Source organism: Mustela putorius, unplaced genomic scaffold (assembly GCF_011764305.1).
Source record: "Mustela putorius furo isolate JIRA1106 unplaced genomic scaffold, ASM1176430v1.1 tig00000228_pilon_pilon_pilon, whole genome shotgun sequence".
In the NCBI taxonomy this organism is placed as follows: domain Eukaryota; kingdom Metazoa; phylum Chordata; class Mammalia; order Carnivora; family Mustelidae; genus Mustela; species Mustela putorius.
The window spans coordinates 32,805,432-32,829,331 of record NW_025421322.1 but is presented as its reverse complement, the minus strand read 5'-3'; the positions used below and the strand labels follow the sequence as shown (position 1 = coordinate 32,829,331).

Here is a 23,900-nt window from a genome sequence, read left to right as displayed (position 1 = left end):
GTAAGGGGGTGGGGTCTAGAAGTCCCAGCATGGGGGTGTCTGGATCCCAAAAGTGGCCAGTTTGGGCCAGCAAGCCTGCCATACCCAAGTGCTGGGATTTCTCCTGGTTTTCCTGGGGTGAAGAGGGCAGGTGATGACCCCTCCTATGATTATTTATGGATTCTCTAGAATGTGAGTTCTGTTGGAGCACAGAGACTTGGCTTGCTCTGTTCACCATGCTTGGCCCAGTGTAGGTGCTCAGGGAGCACGTGCTGAGTGAATGAATACATGGAAAGTCACGCAGAATTCTGAGTGCAGATGCCCAGTCAGCAGATAGAGGGTAAACCCAACGTCGTAGCAAACAGATATGGAATTGGCCCACTCATAAGGTACATTATTTCCCAAAAACTATACCCCAATATTACCCTGCATCTAATGTACTTGAATTCCAGCAAACTGCTAAGGCCATATAAAACAGGATTTTGCTTCGTGCCAAAAAGTGAATTCGCATGTGATCACTCCTTCTCCAGCTGACAGTAAGCTGCACTCACACAAACCGGACAGTAGGCTTTTTTTTTCCCAAAACGTCACCAGAATTCCTTTCAATGTACATATGATGAAAAGTAGTTCCTTTTTCTCCTACTTCCACCCCAAAGTCCCTACTGAAAAGACCCACAGTGCGCGGCCTCATATTCTACAAGGAGGAAGTGCTCTGTGGAGTTTCAGAGTTACAGTCTTTGAGTCCTGGTGCGGTCTCAGAACTCATGTAGCCCAACCATGATACCCCCGATCCCAGTATGCGACAGATGGGGACTCACAACCCCAAGGAGAGTAATAATAAAAGATGTTTTTATGGCCCCTTATCATTCATAGGGCACTGCAGCATACATTCATCTCATCTCCATATGGACCCTGCAGTGGGGTAGTGTTATCCCCACTTTAAAGATGGGGAAGTTGAGGCTACAAGACATTTGGGGACTTGCCCTAGATTACAGGGATCAGTAGACACAGAGGCAAACCTCGAAGCCAGATCTTGTGACTTCAGCTCAAGGACCTCAGGATCCCCACTTCTCAGCGGAGAATGTCAGGGCCAAGGCGGGCTTCAAATCGAAGAAGCTCACCGACCTTGGGGTTCCTGTGTCACCACCCTGAGCAGAGCAGGGTCTGCTGTAAACCGCTGTGCTAAAGCAAGTCATGTGTCTCCAGCTAAGAAGTCCGTGAGAGGGACTGATCATGACCCTCCTGTCCCTGGGGTCAGTTGCCTTTCAGTTCCCTGTGAAATAGAACATGCCTTGCTTTTGTTTCCCCAGGACTGGACAGTGACTTCCTGGCTGTGCTGAGTGATTACCCATCTCCTGACATCAGCCCCCCCATATTCCGTCGAGGGGAGAAACTACGAGTGATTTCTGAGTGAGTCCCTTTCCAAATGTTTCACGGTCCTTTAAAAGGGTGAACTTGAATTGAGCAGGAATCATTAGATTTTAGCTGTAGTTGTCCAAGGCCACTCGGGCTCTGGTCCTATTGTCAGGTAAGAAATTTGATCCATACAACAGATCCTAGGCTTAAATCTTAATACTACCAGTGGTCTAAAGTCTTCAGTGGCTCCCCATTGCCTGGTGGGTTAAATTTAAGTTCCTTAACTTGGCTTTTAAGACCCTTTATGGTCCAAATTCTGCTTTTCATGCCAGTCTCATCTTCGACCCGCACAGTGTTGATGTTACAGACCAATGTGGTGGCAGCTCAGGCAGGAGAACCCAGGGGTTTGCGGAAGCTTCTGAGGACAAACAAAGTATTGCCTTCCATCCGCCATCTCTCTATGACCCAAAATGGGCTCTAGAACAAACAAGGGGCTCTCAGCCCCTTTTGTTTAGATTCTCATTGATGCAGAAAAACTACCTTGGTTATATTGCCGGGTGCAATTTTGCACAGTAAACACTTGGTTTTAAAAACTCTCCAATTCTGTCACATTCTCTGTGGATCCCCAAAAGATGGCCAGTGCCAGCAACATGGGAAGGGTTCCTGGTTATCTTGGAATGAGAACTATACTTAAAAACTGTAGTTTTATACGGGGAAATGTGGCCAATGGTGGGTTTGAAAAAGAAACAGCCCTTTGTGCCCCGGGTCAAATCTGATTGTTCTGTGCATGGGTTCTGTTTGCCCCTCACCCATCCACCCTCCGTATCTGCTCTTGTTCTTCCAGCGAAGGGGGCTGGTGGAAAGCCATTTCCCTTAGCACTGGCCGAGAGAGTTACATCCCTGGAATATGTGTGGCCAGAGTTTACCACGGGTGAGTACACTTCTGAAATGGCACCTATGAAGTATGATATTGATGCTACCGACACGTGAGCACACACAGAGGGATCCCAGCGTGGCACCGTGGGAAGGAACTTTCAAGACAGCCGCTCTTTCACTCAGTCCATAAGGAAGGGTGTCACCTTGATGAACCCTTGCCCTATCTGAGACTTGGTTTCCCCATCAGTAAGATAAGAGAGCTGGACCTTTCCCGTCCAATGCTGCGTTCCTGGCAAGTAGCAATAAGCAGTGGTCAGCTGTGATTAAAGGGGCACAGCTGCTAAAAGTGAGCCTGTCTCGGTTGCAATCTTGCCTCTGTCCCCTGCAGGCCGTGCGGCAGTGGGCGAGTTCCTCAACAGCTCTGTCTCGGCTTCCTTTCTTCATCTGTCAGGCAGAGTTCACAATACAGAACGACAGGGACGATGATAGTAAGACCAAAGTACAGGGCTGTGAGGACGAGGAGATGAGGTGACACATGAATAGTTCTTGGAACGATGCCTGGCATTAGAGTAAGCGCTCGGAACATCTTAGCCAGATTCTTATCAAATCCTATCCAGAACACAGAGAACACTGACTGCCCCAAACACTTAAGGACCCAACTTGACAAATGGAGAAGTCAGGCAGAAAAAGAGAAAATTGAAAGAACAAGGCATGGCGGAGGAGTAGACAAGCACACTGCCTTCCTCTGAGGGTGTGCAGACTGGGAGTGCCTTGGAGACCAGTACTCCGCGCCGGAATACACATAGCTTGGCTCCTTGAGCTCCGTGGTAGGAGCCCCCCATGAGGGGGTTTGCCAAGGCCAGACCTCGGCATACAAGAAGGAAGAAAGTAAAGCATTACTTTTTTATTTGGAGGGTTCTAGAAATAACCTCTTTACACACTCACACCTGCTGACACAGAGATAACTGCCTGCTTATTTTGCAGAACGTAGCTCTCTGCATTTAATTACAATGTCACGGATTGTGATCATGAATACCAAAAGCCATTTCTGAGCCAAAGATGATGAAGGGAAACAGAGGTGGTTGGACAAGAGCGGCTGTGACAGCCGTGGTTGGAAAGATGTGTCGGTCACATAACTCTTCCAAGTCAGCTGCGTGTCACCGACCCATGCACTCATTGAGCAAACACGCATCAACGCTTTCATGTTGAAGGCGTGGGGCTGCGTGCTGGCCAGGGCTCAGTGGTGGGGAGCCTGGAGGAGTAGGATGTAATCACAGCCCATCGAAGCTTCCAGTCTAGTAGGTATCTTTCAAATACCGACCAGGAAGAGAGGCGGTGCCGGAGAACAGCTATGGAATTCGAGGTCCAAGAAAAACGCTCCGCAAGTCTAACTTGACCAGTGGCTGACATGCTGTAACTTGAGAACATTACTTATTCACTCTGACCCTCAGTATCCTCATCAGTGAAAGGGAGACAAGACTACCTGTCTTAGGGGGTGACTGTGAGGATCCGACTTCAATGCCCACAATATGCATGATATTTGTAATGCGTATTCATGCCTGGCTGTCTCTATTGTTTTTTCTTGAATTCGTGTTTATGAGTGGAATTTCCTAGAAGGATGGGGGAGAATGAAAATTTGTCGCAGACACTAGGATAATTAATATGCAGATGTTGTGCAGAACTAAGAGGGTAGTTAAAATATTAGGCCGAATCACGATCTTAATAACAAAAGTGCTCTTGGAGGCCAGTAAATAAATAAACGGTATCCGATTATAAATCTGTGGTCTTATCACTGTCTCACAGCCACAGTGCCAGAAGGACTCGCTTACGTGCCTTGGGGGATGCGGAAGGATGCGATGGGACGAAGCATTAGTATTTGTCGTGGTGCGCACTAGTTCAGACCCATGGATTAGAAGCCAAGGTTCACCCCCTAAAATACAGAGACTGTTTAAAAAGAGGTATAATTGCTTCTGAGTACACCCCAGCCAAGTGCTAACAAAGCATTTTCTTCCACGCTGGGATCTGGCTGGGGACTGCTTTGCAAAATGAGAAAGTGCCCATTTCCTTAGAACATAGATTCCTTTGTGCACAGAGCTGCTTTCAAAGGCATATTCAAGAGTGTTGGCTGTCATATGGAAGGTGTACGTTCTGTTGGAAAGCTGGACTACAGTATTACAACTGCTTTTTTTTTTTATGGTTAAGTGAAAAAAAAAAAGGAAGAAACACATGTCAATGCATCGTGCCATGCAACTTTGTTTAAAATACGCTGAACAAGAGAAGACAGGAGGGAAATATAATGGATGCAAAGCGGGGCTTGTTAGGTTGGTGGAATTATGCATCACCCTGTCTTTCTTATGCCCATTTAGTCATTCACAAATACACACCAGGCTCGATCCTGTGGACACAAAGACGAACAGACAGACATAGTCACTGTCTTCGTGGGGTGGTGAGGGAGCCGTGGGGTGGCTAGAATACAAGGCAGAGACCTTGAACAAAATGCCAAACAGGCACCTTATCGTGGTTTAGAATGCGTCTACGTCATTAATACAGAACAGGCACGGTCGGCTGGCATTGGAGAGCAAGATGAGAAAGATGCTTTGCGCATCTTTGTGGCCTCATGCAGTAGGCACTCGGGAATTTTATCTGAAAGATTTAAAGAAGGAATGAAACAAGGAAGGAAGGGAGGAAGGAAAGACCAATCGCCCCCTCCTTTTAATCCCAACAGTTTTATACGAACTGGACCTTGTTCTGAATCTCAGTGCCGCCCGCCTGGTTGGGGGAGGGTGTGCCCAGGATACTCATGCCTCCCTTCTCCTTCCCAGCTGGCTGTTCGAAGGGCTGGGCAGAGACAAGGCAGAGGAGCTGCTCCAGCTGCCAGACACGAAGATGGGCTCCTTCATGATCCGAGAGAGTGAGACGAAGAAAGGTGAGTGGCCTCCGACTCGCCTTTCCGTGCCAGGGCTGAGAGGAGCAGGGAGGTTTGGGGCTGACTCACGACAGGGCTCATTCTGCCTCCTCCCACACGTGCAAACCCATCCGATCTGGTAAGCTCCCTATAGCCTCCACACTTCCAGAGAGGCCAGCTTGGAAGCTAGAGACCCAGAGCCAGGGAGAAGGGATCTGGCAGGGCACAGCCACGACAGGACTCAATGAGCCCCGCAGGTTCCCGCTGGGAAATGTCCCATCAACTGGGAAGCAAAGCCAACAGCAGGTGTCGGCAGCACTGGGCCGAGTCAGCCTGGCCCATGCTCTTAAGCTCTGTGCCTTGGGCAGGTCGTCTGCTGCTCCGAGGGCAGTGTGCTCATCTGGGGAGCCATGCAAACATGACCATGTTTATGGAGTTCTCGCTAAGCAGGAGGCCTTCAACACTGGTTTCCACTGTGCCCTACACTGAATTCAGACCGCGTAGAGCATCAGGTCAGGCAGACAGATACTCATACTCACCACGAGCATTATCATTACAACTTTCTGACATGTAACACTAAGTAATTCAGTGAAAACCAAAGATCTGGACTCTGTGTCATGGTCCAGAGCAAGGGCTCTGAGTTCTAGTTTTGGCTGTTTGCACTACTGAGAAGACACCTGTCTCACTGAGCCCGGGCACCCTCTCCTAGAACATGAGACTGACGCTCGGAAGGGCTTCGCATAGTACCTGGGATGTGTAAGCACCTGGACTCACAGGAGCAAGACAGCAGCTCGGGCTTTCCCAGGCTGACTAAGAAAAACAGAAGATATGTTCAGGTTCTTGGCTGTTTCTCGTAGCCTAAGTATCAAAGGAGAGAAAATGTACCTGAGACTCTTTCCTACACACCTACTGAGGGCCAGTGCAGTGTGGAGCCGGAGCCCTTCACCTAAATGAGCAACGGCCCCACTGTGGAGAAGCAGGGGCCATCTCTCTATGGTAAAGAAAATTCAAGAACAACTTTTCTCACAAAAGCTCAAAGGTGCTAGGCGGAAACCAGATCAAAGCAAAGGCTACATTTCCTGGGCACGTCCTCCCAGAGGTGGGAGACCCAGACTCAGACAGAACTTCGAAGCTGGCATGGCCAAGAGAGGGAAAAACCCAGCTTGAGATGCCAGAGCTGATCTAAAATCAAAGCTGCTGTCCGGTCTGTGGCCAAGCCTGGGGCTGGGGGCAGGGTGGGGCCGGGGTGGGGCTGGGGGTGGGGTCGGGGGTGGCGGGCTCTGCTCCCTTGGGTATGCAAAGTTCTGATCATTTTCCACCTGCCACCTTTGAGCTGCTCACCAGACTTCTTGTTCCTGTCACTGTAACAGGAAGATGCATGACGGGCTTCAGAGGGCAGACTTGGGGCAAAGGTCGAATGCCATCAGGACGAGGGTCGGATCCCGAGCTCCGTGCCTCCAGCCCTAGTGCTCAGGGGCTCTGAGCCTCGTTTCTGCAGCTATAACATATCTGGGGACAGCACTGGGAAATAGCTTAGCCCCTGAGCAGCCCGTGGAGACTGAAGAGGCTCAGTAAAAGCTAACGTCCTACTCTTCTCACCGTCTGTTGAGTGTTTTTTACTCCTGGAACCCAAAGGACAGAGCAGAAGGGACCTACTTCCAAGTCTCCCACTTTCCAATTAGGGAAATCGAGGCTAGGAGAGGGGAAGGTGCTTGTCCAAAGTTCTGCTCCTCCTAGCCCACACTGCATCCCTACCTTTACGGCACTTAAGGCAAAACGGCATATTTGACATGTTTCTTGGGGATACCCAGAAAAAGTCTCAGCTGACACTTTCTCCACATTTCTGAGAAAACCAAGCGTAAGGCATAACCAAGAGGGTGTAGGGACCAGGACGTGGTGGCTATCCAGACAAGGATGTGGGAGCACCCAGCACGGTAAGCTCACAGAGCAAAGACTAAGCAGGTGCACTTGAAAATCCGTGTGGCCAGCGGGTCAGGGCCACGAGAGGAGCACACTCGTGGGGTCTCAGCAGAGGGAGCGTAGTCCCCAAAGGTGGGGGTCCTAGTGGCCGCTCCTCCAAATGCGGGAGTGCACGTCTGGGTGTTCTTGTTGCATCCCAAGGCTGAGGAAGTCTCTCCACCTTGTGGGCTCTCCAGATGGCCGGCAGAGCCCTGTGGGACGCCTCTGACCCATCCTCCATCTCCCACAGGTTTTTATTCCCTCTCGGTGAGACACAGGCAGGTGAAGCATTACCGCATCTTCCGCCTGCCGAACAACTGGTATTACATCTCCCCGAGGCTCACCTTCCAGTGCCTGGAGGACCTGGTGAATCACTATTCCGGTAAGAAGCACCCCGCGGTGGCAGAGCAATGAAGCGTCTCTTGGCTAACTGCCCCGCGGTGCCTGTGTCTAGGATGGGCATGGGTCCCCTATACAAGCCAGGTGACTGACTCGGCTCTCACCCTGCTCCCTTAATCTGCTCTTTTCTTGTTAATGCAGACTATAGATTTCCAGCTAAAACAGGCTGCCTGTGAAGGCTGCGTAAGTAGGTAAAACTCAGTTCATCTCAACCTTACGGGAAGAAATAGGATGGCCCATTATTTGCAGCCACAAACAGGTGGCACTTCCTTAAGTGCACCACATGTTTACAGACCCCTGAGACTTTGTTGTGAAATGCCACTCATGTCCTTTCCTGCCTGGCAAAGCAACAGGAAGCCACCTCCTTGATCTGTGTTCGGAGTCAGGATTGACTGCCTGGGTTCTCGGCTCCCATGCATGCCGACCTTTCCCTAGAACGGGGTCTCTTTGCCTCATGACCCAGTGAGCTGTGTCCTAGTCTGGCTTTTCCAACAAGCTCCTAAGACCAGGGCTGCACTTTGTTTGTTTGGACATGTTCCCCGGGACCAGGAAGGAGGGCCCAGTGTTCCACACTGGCCAGGATGGGGAGCGCCCTCCAAGATGGCAGCCGTGGGGCGGGATTTGATGGAGGTGACAGGAAAGGATAGAGTGAGAAGAGGAGGTCCCAGGTAGACAGCGACGGGCCTGAATGCCAGGCCAGGAGGTGACATCTTACCCCAGGTGAGAGGGAGTTATAGTAAAAAGTTGGCTCTGGGACCTCGGCGTTCATATCCCACATCTTCTGGGCAACCCTAGGCTCGCTGTGTGCCTCTGTGCCTTGGCGTGTGTGAAGAACCCGCTGAGTAGTGCCAGGAAGGTGCTGAAGGGAGAGCCAGGCACATAGAAGCGGGCTCCTTCTCACCCTGTCCCCAGCCAGGGCTCCTCCTTCCTCCTCCCTTCTCCCGCTACTGGCGGGAAGAGGAAAGAGGTTGCTCCATGGTGTGCGTGTCTTCCACTCCTGGTTCTGGACCTCGCCGTCCTGGGTATCTCTGCTAACATTCTAAAGCGTGTGCGGTCTTGAAGGGTGTTTCAAGGTGAAAGGGGCCCGCAGGCCCTGGGTTATCACGCCGGGCCAGTGACTAGAAAGGGAGAGCGTGGAGGAGAAATGGCTTCTCGGGAGACACAGGCCCAAGCTCGCGTCCGGGCTCTGTGAGACCTCGGGGAAAGATCCCCCTCTCTGAGGGCCGCAGCGCCCTGTTCGTGGAAGGTGGACGAGAACAACCCCTTGGCGTGGTTGCAATGACTGGGTCGCTCCTGTAGCGCGTCCCCTAACATAATGTCATTACGGAATGGGGCAGATGCAAAGTAAGTGACAGCCAAAGGTTCCTTCTCTGATACCTGAAAACCTAGCAGCTTAGCTAAAAATGAAAGAGGAAGGGAGTCCTGGAGATAGTCAGCTTTTACTGATTATGAGTAAAGGTTGGTTGTGGTACTTGGCTTTTAATAACAATCATCGGAGAGGTGGAGAGACCATAAGTTTTGCATAGACAAAAGCAAACATGAAAAGGTTGCTGCCCCAGCAAACACTGTACAGACTGGGAGACCCATGAGGCGTCCAGGCCAAGAGTACCCAGGTGGCTTGCCCCAGTGCGGGAGCAGTGTCTTCCAGAAATATGACCCTGGCCACTGTGTCAGTGGCTTCCTGTGCCCCTGGGGACCCCCAAGGGAAATAAGATTCCTCCAGATTCTACCCAGAATCACAGAATCAGAAAAATTGTGTGCTAAGGGCTTTGTACAGACATCTTTGTGTTCCAGGTGGCTTGTATTTATTACCTGGTGCCTTGGGAAAATACATTAACAGCCTGGAGCCTCAGTTTCTTCATCTCTAAAATGGGGACGTCCGTCTGCATGCCTCTTAGGAGACTATTGTTAGGACCAAACACAAAACCATGAGTGTAAAGTTCTGGCCCCTAAATTGTCCTGTGTGTGGTGGTGACTGAGAAGACAGAGGGGTGGGACACAAGTCCCACAGATAGCCCAGATGTGCAGTGGTTGGGAAGCCAGGCGTATGAGAGGAATGAGCATTCCGGAATATTCTACGGAGTGGAGAGACTGAAGGGAGTGTGTCCAGACCCCACAGGCAGAGAGGACCTCTCTCTCCCCCATTTCAGAGGTAATGAGTCGTCTTTGACACAAGTGTCTTGTTCTGAGTCAATGAAGCAGGTTTGGGTCACATTTCTGTGACCTTGAACAAGCGACGGGAGCCCAGGGTTCCTCCTTCCCTGAGTGAGTGTAACAACACTGCTTGCTCAGACCTGCCCGGGGCACGCTGAGTTGAAGCCTGGGGACAAGCTCAGGTCCGGCTCTGAAAGGTGTTGGTTCTTTTACTCTGTGGGGATTCGGACTTAGCGTCAGGGTTAACCGCTCACAAACCCTGCCCACTGTCCCCTGGCCCAGGTCCCTCCAGTCTGCGTCTGGCTCCCTCTCCCTCACCTCCTAACCTGAAAGGTTGTTTCAATTTCCAGCCCATGACAGGGCATTATTTCAGACACACATTCAGTTAAGAACCCCCAACCTCAGGGCCCAATCCTACGTTTCTTGGGACTGTGTGGGTGGATATTTGAGCTCACAGTGAAAGTCAGAACGAACGCCAAGAAACAAGGCATTATTGGTTGCCACCCTGCTAGCCTTGGTTTGCTTCTTCAGCCACAACGTCCTTTTGTTCTTTGGCAAGAGCACCCAGAGCTCCCTAAATAACATGAGAGGCGGAGACAGCCAGAAGTAAACTCTCTCCCTAAAGCCTGGCAATGGACCAGCTCCCGGCCAGGGGCTCTGTCCTGCTGCAGGCCAGCAATGTTTCATACCCTTGGACACTTCCTGTCCCCTGCACCAGGGTCTGCAACCTAAATGAGGCCACACAGGATTTCCTCGGCCTATAATAATGTCTGAGGGGCACCTGGGTGGCTCAGGCAGTGGGGCGTCTGCCTTTGGCTTGGGTCATGATCCCCAAGTCCCAGCACCCACCCCTGCATGGGGCTCCCAGCTCAGCAGGGGGCGGGTCTGCTTCTCACTCAGACCCTCTCCCATCTTGTGCTCCCATGTTCTCTCACTCTCTGTCTCTCAAATAAATAAAATCTTAAAAAATAAAGAAAGAAATAAATGAATGAATGAGCACAGCTAGACCAAGGATTTCCCACAGCCGCGGGGCGTAGAGACTGGAGCCTGATGCGGGTAGAGAGATGCGCTACCCTGGGGGGAAGGGGTGGGGAGAGCAGTGGATTATTTAATTCTCATTCTCTCTGTGCATGAGCATCCAGGCTAGAGAAGAATCATTCTCTCTGTGCATGAGCATCCAGGCTAGAGAAGAAAGATTGTGCTTCATTTTTATCTTTTTCCACTTTCTCTTGTTTGCTTTATCTTTGCCTTCTTCTTCCTTCTTTTCTGGTGTCTTTTCTTCTCTTGCAGTGTTTTTACTTCTTCTCCCTCCCTCCCTCCCCCCTTCCTTAACTCTTGCCCTCCGGCTCGCCGGCTCCCTCTTCCTTCCGCCTGTGTTCTCTCCTCCTGTCTTCCTGCACGTGCATCAGCCGCTGGTGCGGGAGGAAGCGCTGATCGGTGGACTTGGACCCTGCCTTGCACCTGGTGCACCTCATGGAGCCAGGCAAGAGCGTGAACCCTAGAGGCAGAGCCTCCTGCCGGCTGTTCTCACTTGCCTGTCCTCTCCGTGTACCGTCCAGGAAACTGAGGCTCGGAAAGGTTCAAGGGGATTCACTGTCAAGGGCATAGTTGAAATCAAACCCCAGTATAGATGATTCTGGATCCAATCTTCGGGCACTACACCTGCCCCAAGCTAAGCACAGTGCGCATTCAGGGCACTTAACATGTCTTAAACAACTGGGTGCATGACTCGTCACACTGCCATGCCTCTTTCCTATCTCGGCCTTAGTTTCCCCTATGAACAACCAGAGATCCCTACTGGATGGTCCTTCAGGCCCCATACCCCATGCTGGCTTGGGCATCCCAGGGTCACTGACCAGTTTTCTGCTTCCGTCCTTAGAGGTGGCTGATGGCCTGTGCTGTGTCCTGACCACACCCTGCCTCACTCAGAGCACGGCCACCCCCGCAGCGAGGGTCCCTGACTCGCCGGTCACCTTGCGCCAGAAGACCTTCAACTGGAAGAGGGTGCCCAGGTGGGATGTCTGTGTGTGTGTGTGTGTGTGTGTGTGTCCTGCATGGATGCACCCCAAACCAGTGAGTGAGTCTGACAGCTGAAAACATAGCAGACTACAGCCTGGCCTGGGGAAAGCTCAGCAGGGCACGCTGCAACCCACAGAATCCCTCTGTCCCCTGGGAGACCCTAACCCAGCCTCAGGCCTCACTGTCATTGCATTTTATAGGGATCTGTAATCAGGAGCTAGTGGGTTATCTTCAACACTGAGATCAGAAAATTGCCTTGGGAGATGAAGAAAACTGTTCTTTCTTGTAAAGGTCATAAAGAAATACTCATTCCGATTTGCAGTTAGAACTTACAGCCATTCAAGGAAATGGTGATTCTGAGAGGTTAAGTGATTTCTCCAAGATCACTTGGCCACAATTGTAAGAAGCAGAATTAGAACAGTAAGTGTGAGAAGTATTAACCAGGCTTTCTTTCTTCTTTTTTTCTTCTCCTGTTTTCTGGCTCTCTCTCTCTCTGTCCCTCTCTTCTTTTTCCGACTGTCCCCATTCTTCCCACTCACAGACTGCAAGAGGACGCCGAGGGAGCCAGGAACCCACTCGGTGTGGATGAGTCCCTTTTCAGCTATGGCCTTCGGGAAAGCATCGCTTCCTACCTGTCCCTGACCAGCGATGACAACACCTCCTTTGATCGAAAGAAGAAAAGCATGTCCTTGATATACAGCGGGAGCAAGAGGAAGAGCTCCTTCTTCTCGTCACCACCATATTTTGAAGACTAGCCTGAGAACAGACACCATCGTGTATACCCAAAATAACAAAGGTTGGAACTATCACCTGGGATCTGGTGGAAACACGTGGTTTCCTGGTCCCTGGGGAGCCACACATATTCCAGAAGCCAAGAGAAGGCACATGGGGACTCGAACTCACATCTTCTCTGTCCACATCATGACTAAGGGAACCCCTCCCCAGTGTCTGATCAGTACCAAGACATCAGGAAACGTTGAATCACGACATGATTGGGCAACATTTCCGAAGAGCCCCGCGTATGTGTGTGTGCTCATTATATTTGTGGGAAAGATAAAGACATTATCTCACAAGAAAGGGCACAAGACCGTTCAACGAACTGTCCAGATGGTCACACTCTGGGCTCATCAGAGATAACTTCTGAACAAGAAAAGCCTGAGAAGATGAGCTGAACGCTGTGTCCTGGCCAGGCCAGATTTGCAAACGTGTCCCCCACAATGAACTTTTCTAACCAACCCATAGAGACCTTTGATATGCAGCGCCTTTCTTTTTAAGGGAACTCAGTGACACTAAACGTTAATCTTTCTTATCATCCCTGAATCAGGAGAACCCAGTGGCTTGCTGGTGCTGGAACCACATGCACAACAATCAGACAGCCTCCCTGCTCTGCAGAGGGCAAGGCAAAGGAGAGAGAGGGAGGCTGCTTATGGGAAATCGTGAGGGTAAACTTGGAGCTGTGCAAGCTTTCCTGGTGTCCCCAGCCATGGCTTCGTGGTGCAGAAAGAACTTCTCTGACATGCTGAGACTCTTACCAATAATGACTCATCAGTGGTTCTCTCACGATTGCCTGAAGAGCTAAGTGTGTTAAGTCCCATGTCAGGTTGACAGAAAGGACAGATCAGCAGAGGACTCATGGTATAGACAGGGAGAAGTCTACAAATATCGTGAAAGTGGGTTGTAGAAGGAGACATCAGCTCATGGCTCCAAGGGGACTGGGTCAGGCAAGGGTGGCCCGTGAGCTCCCGTCTCAGCGGCACCTTCGCAGAGGCTAAGTGCAGCTGGATTGAGTAGGAGAGAACGGTTGGCTTCTTTGAAAACTGCAAATCGATTAAGTTCTAGAGGATTAATTTATTTTTCTGCATCACCAGTACTTTATTCTAAGACGGGCCTGGCAGCCACACGAAGAAAACGGCTGAGCTCCGGGAAGGAAGGGAGGCAGAGTGGCTTTAATTCTGGCCTACTTATTTTAAGAGATGAAAGAGAAAGTGCAGAAAAGTTCTAGAAAAGGAAAAGTATTTATCTTGAGGCCGCCCATCCGGATCTTGTTAGAAAGGGGGCTGCCGAGGCACCCAAGACTCATTTTCCACCGTTGCAGAGGGATTCGGGGGGGAGGTGTGCCTGTCGATCCCCTCGCTGCCAGATAGGAGATGTTTGCTCAGCACACACATTCCGGAGATCTGAGATCACTGTGCTGGTGGTATGTGTATATGCATTTGCGTGATTCTTTGTATTATCAGACTCTGGTGTGTTTATACAAGAAGATATTCACGGTTTCCCCCAGGAGTCCCTAAAGGCCATTGCAAGAGGCCAGCCAATGTGTGGGAAATGAATATAACACTGTGGATACTGACTTCCACCACAAGGCAGGGTGACCTTGCAAAAGCCAGATGTTTGTACAGTGTCTTATGCATTGTTTTCCGTTGTAACTAGTGTGCTGGGAACTTTTGGGGAGCACTCAGAGGGATTTCTAAGTGGGAAGCATTACACTTTGCTAAATCATGTATTTATTTCTGATTAAAATAATACCTAATAAATATTTAACCTTTGGCATGTGGGGAGAGCTTTCTGGGAAAGGTGGGAGGGAGGCTCACTCGGGAGCATCTTTGTGTTTCGAATTTCCAGACAAACTTGCCTCTGGAGAGAGAAGAGAACAAGGAACACTAAGAAGAACCGTGCCAGGTAGCAGCTCAGCTCTTCCTTGAAGTTTTCTTCCTTAGGAAAACTGAGTTTGTGAATTCAGAGGATGTCTAATCAAACTTGAAGCTGGGCACAGGGGACTGGGGAGAGAACAACTTCTTAGCGATCGCTATGAACATTCTACCTCACCCAGATAACTTCTGTGGACCACGTGTGATAGTTTTGCTTTCTGTTTTTCCAAGAATTGATGTCTACACATATTTTTTTTTTTTGGACATCTACTAAATGCCAGACATGGCTCCAGGTGCTGAGGCTATATCAGGGAAAACTAGGTGAGATCTCCGATATCACAGAGCTTGAGATTATAAATAAATAAGAAACTTTGTCACGGCAGGGAAGGTAGTGCAGAAAGTAACCCGGGACCCACGTGTGACTGGGCGAGAAGTCATTTAGCCGGATGTCTGTTTAGGAAAGGCCTCCCTGCCAGTGCATGCATTTCAGCTCCCATTTGGGCTGAGACCTAAAAGGTGAGCAGCAAATAGCCAGGCAAATATCTCGAGGAAAACCGGAGGCAGTAGGGTTAACTGAGGCAATTCCTGTGGACAGGAGCAAGGCTGCCTGTGGCAGGAGCTGGAAGGGGCCCAGGGTGCCTGGGCTGAGTGAGCTGGAGCGAGGTGCAGGGGCTGTCAGGAGGGAGGCAGTTCCCGCAGGGTTCTGGATGGGAATGTCAGGAGGTCAGGGTGTATTCTAGGAGAAAGGCAAAGCCAATGGAAGGATCTAATTAAGGGAAGGATATCATTTCATCCATATGTTTTAAAGAGCAGACTGGTTGCTATGAAGAGAAGAGATTTTAAAAATTCTGATGTTGTATTATCTACTTGACACATCGTGAAAATTTGCAAGCTTTAAGACAAAAGAATGCAGGATTTCAAAATAAAGCGTTGGAACATTTTTCGTGCAAAAAGGAACGAAGGGCAAGTGTTGAATTTCGAGGCAAATGGAATTGATGGCAAAAATAAATTGTCTAAGGGGCAAAAGAGATATTACAAAAGGAATGAGATATTAAGAAGATATAATGACTGAGCCTGTGTTAATCTAACAATAGAGTTTCAAAATATATCAAGCAACTATTGTAGGAACAAATAGATAAACGGGTCATTTTATTTGGAGATTTAAACACACAACTCTCAGAAACGGAGAGATCGAGCAAAAATAAGTAGGTAGGTAGAGAGAAGATTTCGATAACACTATACAACTTTTCTGCTGACCAACGAAGAACATATTAGTTCACAGGGGAAATCCTAATAAATTTCTGAGTCAACCTTCCCCAACACAAGCTCCATAATAATCATGAAATAAAATTAGAAATCAGTTTGCAAAAGAACGGGTTAAAATCCTATGTATCTAAAAGCTTTTAAAAGAAAAAAAAAAAGCATATCTCCTATGATTAAGCAGAACATAATACAAGCAATAATCAAAGACACAGAAATATAGGACATGTCGCTACTTCCCCCAATGCCCAGGGCAGAGCTGATACAACAGTAAGAGGGACATTTATTGCTCAAACCCATTGACCAGAAAACAAAAAATGACGCGTGATAGCTCAGATTTCAACTCATGAAGCTCACAGAAGAGGTGATTGTCGAAGCAGCAAGGAGAGAGTAAAAGATGACAAAGGTAAACACAGATGAAAGAAGAGCTTTAAAAGTAAAGCCATAAAGAAGATTCAGAAAGCAAGAACTTGGGGAATAGTAAGATTGGTATGACGCAGAAAACCAAGAGCAGGAAGGATCAGGTCCAAGGAAAAGAAAGGCTGATGGGCTACAGGGGTGCAAATGAGAGGAACCTCTGCCTCCCTCAGTCAGCAGGGCTGGCCCCTCTTCCTCCCTCCCCTCCCCGCTGTCTGAGCTGTCCAGCCTCAGCCCTGCGCATGGGAACAAGGCCCTCAGACGGCAGAGAAACACCTAGAAAGAACCCATGCCCCCAGAGATCATGAGACACTTTGGGAAATATGATGATAAAGAGGAAAAAAAAAAACAAAAAAGAAAAAGAGATAAAAAGAAACATATTTATCACTGGAGTTCCTTCAGTGTTGGATCTATTTGTGAGAACGGCTGAGCATTTTTGTCCAAAGGGGATAGAAATCAGCCTGCCAACGTGTACAGATAATGAAATAACATCAGAAAAGCCCATGGAGACAACAGACTGAGTGCTGGCAGTGGTACGAAGGCTCGGAAAATCTGGAGCTAACTCTATTCCCCTATGCCAGCCCTGACCAGCTGGAAAGTTCAATAAAAATAGGACATCATTCATAATGCCAACCAAACTAGGACACAGATAGGGACTTGCCTACAGTGATGTTGCAAAATTTAGGGGGAGAGAAGTTCAAAACTCTATGAAAAGACCCAAGGAGACAAAAATCCTGCTCATGGTTATGGTATCAACTGGATTCACGGGTATGAAACTTCACATCATAAAAACACAGATATTTTTTTGAAAATCATGAAAAAATTCCACGAAGATACACTCAAATTCCCATCAGGACTATTTAAAGGCAATCGATACATGTATCTTAAAATCTAGATGAGAGCATTAGAGCCCATGAATAGCTCAGTTGATTCTGATTAAGAGAAACGGAGAAGAAAGTACTGGCACTATGAAGTTGGTGTGAAAATAGGAGAAAAGAGTTCTTGGGCCCCTCTGCTAGTTTGATGGAACTCAGCACAGACGCTGTGCCATCTTCCACACAGAGCCCTGCGAAGCATTAAGGAAAGTCTAAGATGAAAAGCTCACAGGCCCTGTCAAGCTTTCAGTCACAACAGAATTGGAATAAGATGTGCTAGAAAAACAGCCAGCATGGAAGACAAGGCAGGATTCCTAAAAATTGCTAAATAGAAGTTTTTCTACTGAAATGAGAATCATTCTGTTTGAAGAGATGGAGAAAGGCTTACAGGGTGCCATTTCAGCCAAGCCCTGAAGAACGGAGCGGCTTTCCAAGTGGAGAAGCTCGCATGCCGACCACAGCAGGGCAATGGAAGGATGTGGAAGAAGGCATGGCATTTTCTAGGAATGTTGGTACTAGGGAGCCTGGAGAGCAGGGTTCCTGCAGGAATGGAGGAAGAGAAGAGACAGGAAAATGTAGCTTGAGCCAATTCCTGAGGCCTGGTGCTCCCTCTGAGGAATACAGAATTGAGGCAATACTGTAGGAAGGCAACGGAAACCTCTTCTGGATCCTACGAACCATACTGTGGGGGACATGACCTCCTCTGTCTTCTCTTAATACCGTCCAGGGCATCAGAGTCACAGAGTGCAGGTTTGCGACAGGTCGCCACCTCTTCCGTCTTCAACCCAGGCCCTGAGTGCAGGTACCAATTCCCCTGACCTGTTTTGCTTTGGAGCTGCCCTCGCTTGGCAAGACAAGGGGGAACCTGGATTTCTCGAGTTCCTACAGGTGCAGGACACTCCACAATTCTTACATGATGACCACTTCTTGAGCCGTTGGGAGACAGAATTAAACATACTGATTTTATCCATGAAGAATTCAAGAGTGAAGGGCTTGCCCAAGGCTGGGATCTTAAGGCAGGCTTGCCTAATCATGGGCCTGAGCTCTTTCCCTTCGGCATTAAGGCCCTGGAAGAGTCTCCAGCTTCTCTGCGGAAGCAGCTTCAAAGGGTGGGGAAAACACAGGATATGGCTTTAGGTTCTAGCCCCTGATATGGCTCCTTCTTTACTGTGTGTTCTTTAGCAAGTCACTAGTCCTCCCTAAGCCTCAGACTTCCTGTCTTCAGATTGCAAATAATAGAAAGACCCCGTGCCAACCAATGTGAGCAATCCACAAGATAATATATTGGAAGAGCCTTGTGGCCCCAAATCATCTAAATAAAGTCATTAATTATCACAGGAGCCTGTTGTGCCTCATGTCTTCTAACAGCTCTGGCCTCAAGATTTGCAGAAAGACTTAAGATCTTATCCAAGAATATATCACCAACTCACATCCATTCCCCCAAACATCTGTTGGTAAAGAACATGTTTAAGAACTGCTAATGTATTGAAGTATTTTCGTTCTCTTGATTCCAAATACCAAATAATTTCACATGCATCCCAAAGACTGCTGGGAGCAGTTGTAAAAGCTGTTTCTAAATGACTAAAACAGATGGAGAGTTTATTTTTAAATACACTACCATTTGCTGAAACAGATTAGTTTCTGAAATTCCGCAAACACCTCAAGTCTCCAGAATTTTCAAAAAAAGCATTCTGCCTTCTGGGCTGACTGGAAGGCATTTTTGGTGTCTTCCAGGTCCCACTGAGTATCTGGTCTCGGAGAGGCCTCTGGGAAAACCCCTGCAGGAGCATTCAAAGTCGGAAAGTTCTGTTTTCAATACCAGGAATTGAAAGATGTTTGGCCTCAGACCTCCTGCCATGAAGATGGGCCCACTAAGAGGGAGAGATTGAAGAAAATCTGAATCAAAGGACAAGAAACACAAGGCAATGGAGGTAGGGAGGGAAGTGGACCAGCCTGGGGGGTCCTGGGCATTGTCCCCCATTCCTCTGCTCATTCACTGCCTGGATATTAGCTATGCAGCATCCACTCTAGGACAACTGTGTTGAGTGCTTAGGGTCCTGTGCGAGAATAAGACACAGCTGTCCCTTGTTCTCTGGGGGCTCACAGTCTTGTGCGGGAAAGACTGAGCAGTGGGAATAATTCTTTACTGGTAGGAAATCGTGATAAATGCTGTGCAGAGAAGTAGAGGCAGCACAAGCCATAAAGAAGGTCTGGTTCTGGGCTAAAAAGAGTCTGGAAGAATTCCCTGAATGACAAATAGAGAAGGCAGAGAGGAAGATAGGGTAAGAGTGTTCACACAGAGGGAAGCAGAATAGAGCACCGGCCCTTCAAGGAACGTTGGAAAGCTCCTATGGCTCAAGGAGAGAGACGAAGTGGCAAGTGGTATTGCTTCCTGGAGGGAATGGTGACAGTACTGATCCAGCATCACATCTTCCCAAACAATGTTACTCCTATCCTCCTCATGACAATCAAGGGTTTGGATCCCAAGAAGGCTGGACAATGCTGGAATCTGTTTATCTGACCTTAGAATTGCTAGCAAGTCCATGACATTGGTTTTGATGGTGCTCTATCTTTCCTTAGTTTGGCTACTTCATAGTCTCATCATTGTTTTATCTGCTTCCAGGATTGTCCCTCTTAAAGGCATCTCCCACTTGGCTTTAAGACAAGTCTTCCTAAAGGGAAGCAAGTTTTTTACTTGCCTAAAAGCACATTGACAGCACACCGAAGTTCATCGCAGCACTAGTCACATAAGGCAGAAACAATCACAGTGTTTATCAACAAATGACTGTATGAACAAAATGTGGTCTATGTGTACAACGGAATGTTATTCAGCCTAGAAAGGAAGGAAATTCTGATATAGGCTACAACATGGATGAGACTTTATGAAGACATTATGCTAAGTGATATAAGCCAGACACACACACACACACTTTGTATGACTCTACTGCTGTGAGGTGCCTAGACTAGGCAAATTCACAGCGACAGAAGGTAGAATAGTGGTCATCAGGGTTTGGGAAGCAGGGAATGGAGAGTTATTTTTCAATAGTTACAGAGTTTCTGTTTGGGATGATGGAAAATTCTAAAAGTGATTAGTGGTGATGATTGTACCACACTGTAAAGTTACTTAATGCCACTAAACTGTACACTTAAATATGGTTAAAATGGGAAAGCAAACCAAACCAGACCTAACTCCCCAATGGCTCCCTTCACTGAGGATGGAAGTCAAGGTGTCCATCCAATCTGGCTGCTCCCTGCCTCCCAATCTCCATCACTGCTGACCGTGAAGATCCTGTCCCCCCGTCCCCCACATATAGGACTGGCAGATCTCAGTGAGAAGCCAAGCTATGGCCTAGTGCTAGAACTCCTCCTTCAGTGAAATGCCTGCACAGTCTTCAACACATCACTCAGATGTATCTTCTCCTCAGAAGTGTTCCTGGACACTCCCTCTTCCCTGTGCTTAGTTGGGGGCTTCTCTATGAGCTGCCCCAAGACCCACTTTTAAATATCTGCTTTAAGTGTTTTCCCTCACCCCTCAGTAATCTGTAAGTTTCCCAAGAACTAGGACATGAATTATTCAGCGTGACATTTCCAGCGCCTACCATGGCACCTCACACAAACTGGACGTTCCACAAAATTAGCAGCTAATCAGTGATAATAACCATCAGGTCTTGTGCTGTGATCAACAGGTAACTTCTTCCATAACAGTTATTGTCATTATCAAAATCACTGTATCATCATCATCATCACCATCATCACCATCATCTCCATCACCACCATCACCATCCAGCAGGAGCTTCAGACCATCTAGCAGAGTCATGAGTGATGATTTCTATTCTTTGCCTTCTTTCAACAGTCAATGACTGTTGGCCAAATCTTGGGAGCACCATGCCTCATCCTGTGGTTGCTGACACAGCAGCCTGCAGCTCCTTGATCAGACACGTGGACAAGCTCTGGGGTCCCTGCCACCCCTCCCCAACTTAGACAATGAGGTGGAAGCGTTCAGAGAGAGGAATGAATCACCCAATAGTGCTCCATGAAGAAATGCTGCCAGAACTGAACTGCAGCCAGGAGATGGGAGCATAGACTATTGAAGAAACCAGACAACATAAAGGAAGAGTTAGAGTTCAAACCCTGAGAAGGGCAGGGAAGCAACACCAGAAAACAGATGAGGGTTCTCTGTTTTACTTCTCTCCTGTTGTGGCAATAATGTCAGGTGTCGTTAGCATCATATTGGCTAAACTGTGCCATCATTAGCTTTTCCTCCACCAGAAAGCTCCTCATCCTACATTCCATCTCCTTGTGTTTGTCTACTGACGAGAGAGATCTTTGAGAGTTCACACCATTAAACCCTGGGAGCGATCTCCCAAAATGGAAACACTTCCCCATCTAGAATTTTCACCATTTGGGATGATGGACAGTAGTCAGAGGAGCCTCTTGGCATCCTCAAATTCCCTGACCATGGAAAGATGGCCATGAGCAAGAACACACTCAAAACAAAGGATAAAGGAAACCAAGCAATCGAAGCCAAGTGGTCTCAAGAAGTAAGTGAGGCTCCTTCACCTCAACAGTGTCCAAAACAAGTCTGAAGGTTGAACAGGTGACTCACCATCAGCACGACCCTATGGAAGAGTCTGGAATCAGTGGTCCTGGTGGTTAGAAGGTGGATGCTGGCCACGTCGGCTCCGCCACGGTCTGCTGCCAGGGTCACGCGCCGAGGATCTCCACCAAACACTCCAATGTGTGTCTGCACCCAGGTCAGAGCTGCCCACTGGTCCAGAAGTCCCCAGTTGCCACTCACCTCACCAGAACCTGCAAAAGGAAAGCCTTTTACCATCTACGATCTCACAGTCTAGGGTTTACCCACCCCAGGGCTGTCTGGGGTACCTCTAGGGGGCCTGGACTTGTGTCTATGTAGGTTGGTGGGAACAGCATGGCTTCAGAACCAGACCCCTCCAGCCTTTTCTGGGTAGGAGAGCCTGCTGCTGTCATTCCACTTCTCTGGGCCACAGCTCTCCCACCAAAGGCGAGGGCACCTCCCGGGGGGCTGCTCACATCAGAGGCAGTCTACGTTCAGACCACAACCTGGCTTGGCATGGCAGTGGGGATGCCCCGTGTGTTGACCCACCATGGTGGCTCTCCACACCTCTTCCTCCCTGACCAGGACCAGGCATGGCTGAGGCTCTCCATCTAGCTCTCACTGCCTCTTCTCCCATGACCTTCAGTAGCCTTCAGCTGAGTTACTCTATTCTTTTTTCATGCAATTCAGAAAATATTTATTGAAATCTCAGCACTATTTTTTTAATGCAGTGATTCAGATGTACACACACAATGTATATATAATATAGCAAAAATATGCTCTTGTCAGCATTTGGGACACTTATATGCCCATGGTCTCTGGCCATCCTCTGAATCCAGCGGCCCCTCCTTGTCCATCTACATGGCTAACCACTCGGAAATACCCGGCTTGTTCTGGTTCACACTAAGACTTGCCCACTTTGCCCTAGGACACCCCAGTGGCTCCCAGGTTTTCAATCACCACCCACATGGGGTTGGCTCAGGATTATCACGGGCATGGAGCACTCCCCCAGCACCAGCCCCTCATGTCTCCAGGAGGCTACCTTGCTTAAGACATTTCAAGAGCACTGAGTCCCAAAGGGAATCAATTCCAAGTCCCCTGAGCACAGAGCCTTTGCAGAATTTCTTATGTTCTCCTTCTAATGCAGCATCACCCACCCGACCTGCTCCTACACAGTCCCAGGGTCCTCCCTGACACCTGCTGCCCTGAATCCCCGGCTCGCCTCTTCCCCGGCGGCTCGGGCTTTCTCCCCACTGAGCCCCTCAGTGCTTCTCACTGGCCTCCTGTATCCACGTGTCTCTCCCTCTGGTGAATCGTCCATGCCACATTCTGAGTGGCCTTTTGTTTATTTTTTAAGTTTTAAATTTTTTAAGAGAGGGCTGAGTGGCTCTTTTATCTATTTATTTATTTATTTTTTTAATTTTAAGGATTTTATTTATTTGAGAAAGAGAGAGAGCACGAGAGTGAGAAACAGACTCCCTGCTGAGCAGAGAGCCCGACACAGGGCTCAATCCCAGAACCTTGAGATCATGACCTGCACTGAAGGCAGATGCTTGCTTAACCACTGAGCCCCCCAGGAGCCCCCCAAGTAGTCTTTTAAATGCATAATTTTGATCACGTCTCTCTCTCTCTCTCTCTCTCCCTCACACACACACACACATACACACACACACACACACACACACACACACACACACACCCAGTCCTATCCTATCTAAAATCTCCCCTCACATCCCTTTAGGACATGATCTCAGTTCTCCCAGGATGTTCCAGGCCTCATGGGACCGACCGGAGGCGGCTGTCTCTTGGGGTCTATTTCCTTTCGTCTCCTCCCCGTCCCTGCTCTGCAGCCGCCTGGCTTCTCATCAGTGGCTTCAACCCCTCACCCCATCCTCCTCCAGGCTTGTGCTTGGCCCATGCGACCTCCTCCGCCCAGAGCCCTCTGCTGCACCCTGGCCTTCCTCCCCTTCCTCCTCTTCCCCAGCCGTCCTTCAAGTTTTAGCTGTCGGATAGTTCAGAGGCAGCCCTCAGGTAAGGAAGGTTCTCCTTCCGGGTTATTTGTCGCGCTGGCTACCGCCTTCCTAGCTAGCCCAATGGCCTCCACTGAAACCAGGGGCACAGAGCAAGTCCTTCGTCAATGCCCAGTGAATGAACGACCGTAGTTACGATTAACAGGGTTCAGTATCCAGTGCAGAACTGTCAACGAGACTCCGTATTCCCAAACACAAGAATAGGAAAATCTTGCGTCCCAATTCCTCACGCGGGCGCTCACCAAGCTGACGAGAACGCCCACTCGGAGGCCACAACAGTACAAATTACTCTTCCAGCTGGTCTGAGAGTCTTCTCAGAATTTCTTCAAATGCATTTTGTATTCTGGGTTTCGTGAAGACATTACCACAGTCCTCACTGTGGACACTTCTGGACTGCGCTTCTCTTCTGTTAGGATGAGCGCGTGGCTTCTGAGGTCTTGGGCAGGG

General features: G+C 48.9%; 2 protein-coding genes across 6 annotated transcripts in view; one reads left to right on the top strand and one right to left on the bottom strand.

Annotated features, from left to right (window-relative positions):
• The window catches only part of SLA (Src like adaptor), a 33,177-nt gene extending 18,980 nt beyond the window's left edge, over positions 1 to 14,197 (top strand). For 4 of the 5 annotated variants that reach the window (XM_013051776.2, XM_004743585.3, XM_045078146.1 and 1 more), the window contains 6 exons: positions 1,290 to 1,389; positions 2,180 to 2,266; positions 5,034 to 5,137; positions 7,326 to 7,457; positions 11,508 to 11,640; positions 12,189 to 14,197. In XM_013051776.2, coding sequence (XP_012907230.1) covers positions 1,290 to 1,389; positions 2,180 to 2,266; positions 5,034 to 5,137; positions 7,326 to 7,457; positions 11,508 to 11,640; positions 12,189 to 12,402 — 770 coding nt within the window. In that variant the 3' untranslated portion in view covers positions 12,403 to 14,197. The remainder of the gene's footprint in view (positions 1 to 1,289; positions 1,390 to 2,179; positions 2,267 to 5,033; positions 5,138 to 7,325; positions 7,458 to 11,507; positions 11,641 to 12,188) is intronic. The other variant, XM_045078148.1, reaches the window with a different exon arrangement.
• Positions 1 to 23,900, bottom strand: part of TG (thyroglobulin) — a 235,859-nt gene that overhangs the window by 75,223 nt on the left and 136,736 nt on the right. Inside the window, exon 41 of the mRNA XM_013051778.2 lies at positions 21,454 to 21,656. Coding sequence (XP_012907232.2) covers positions 21,454 to 21,656 — 203 coding nt within the window. The remainder of the gene's footprint in view (positions 1 to 21,453; positions 21,657 to 23,900) is intronic.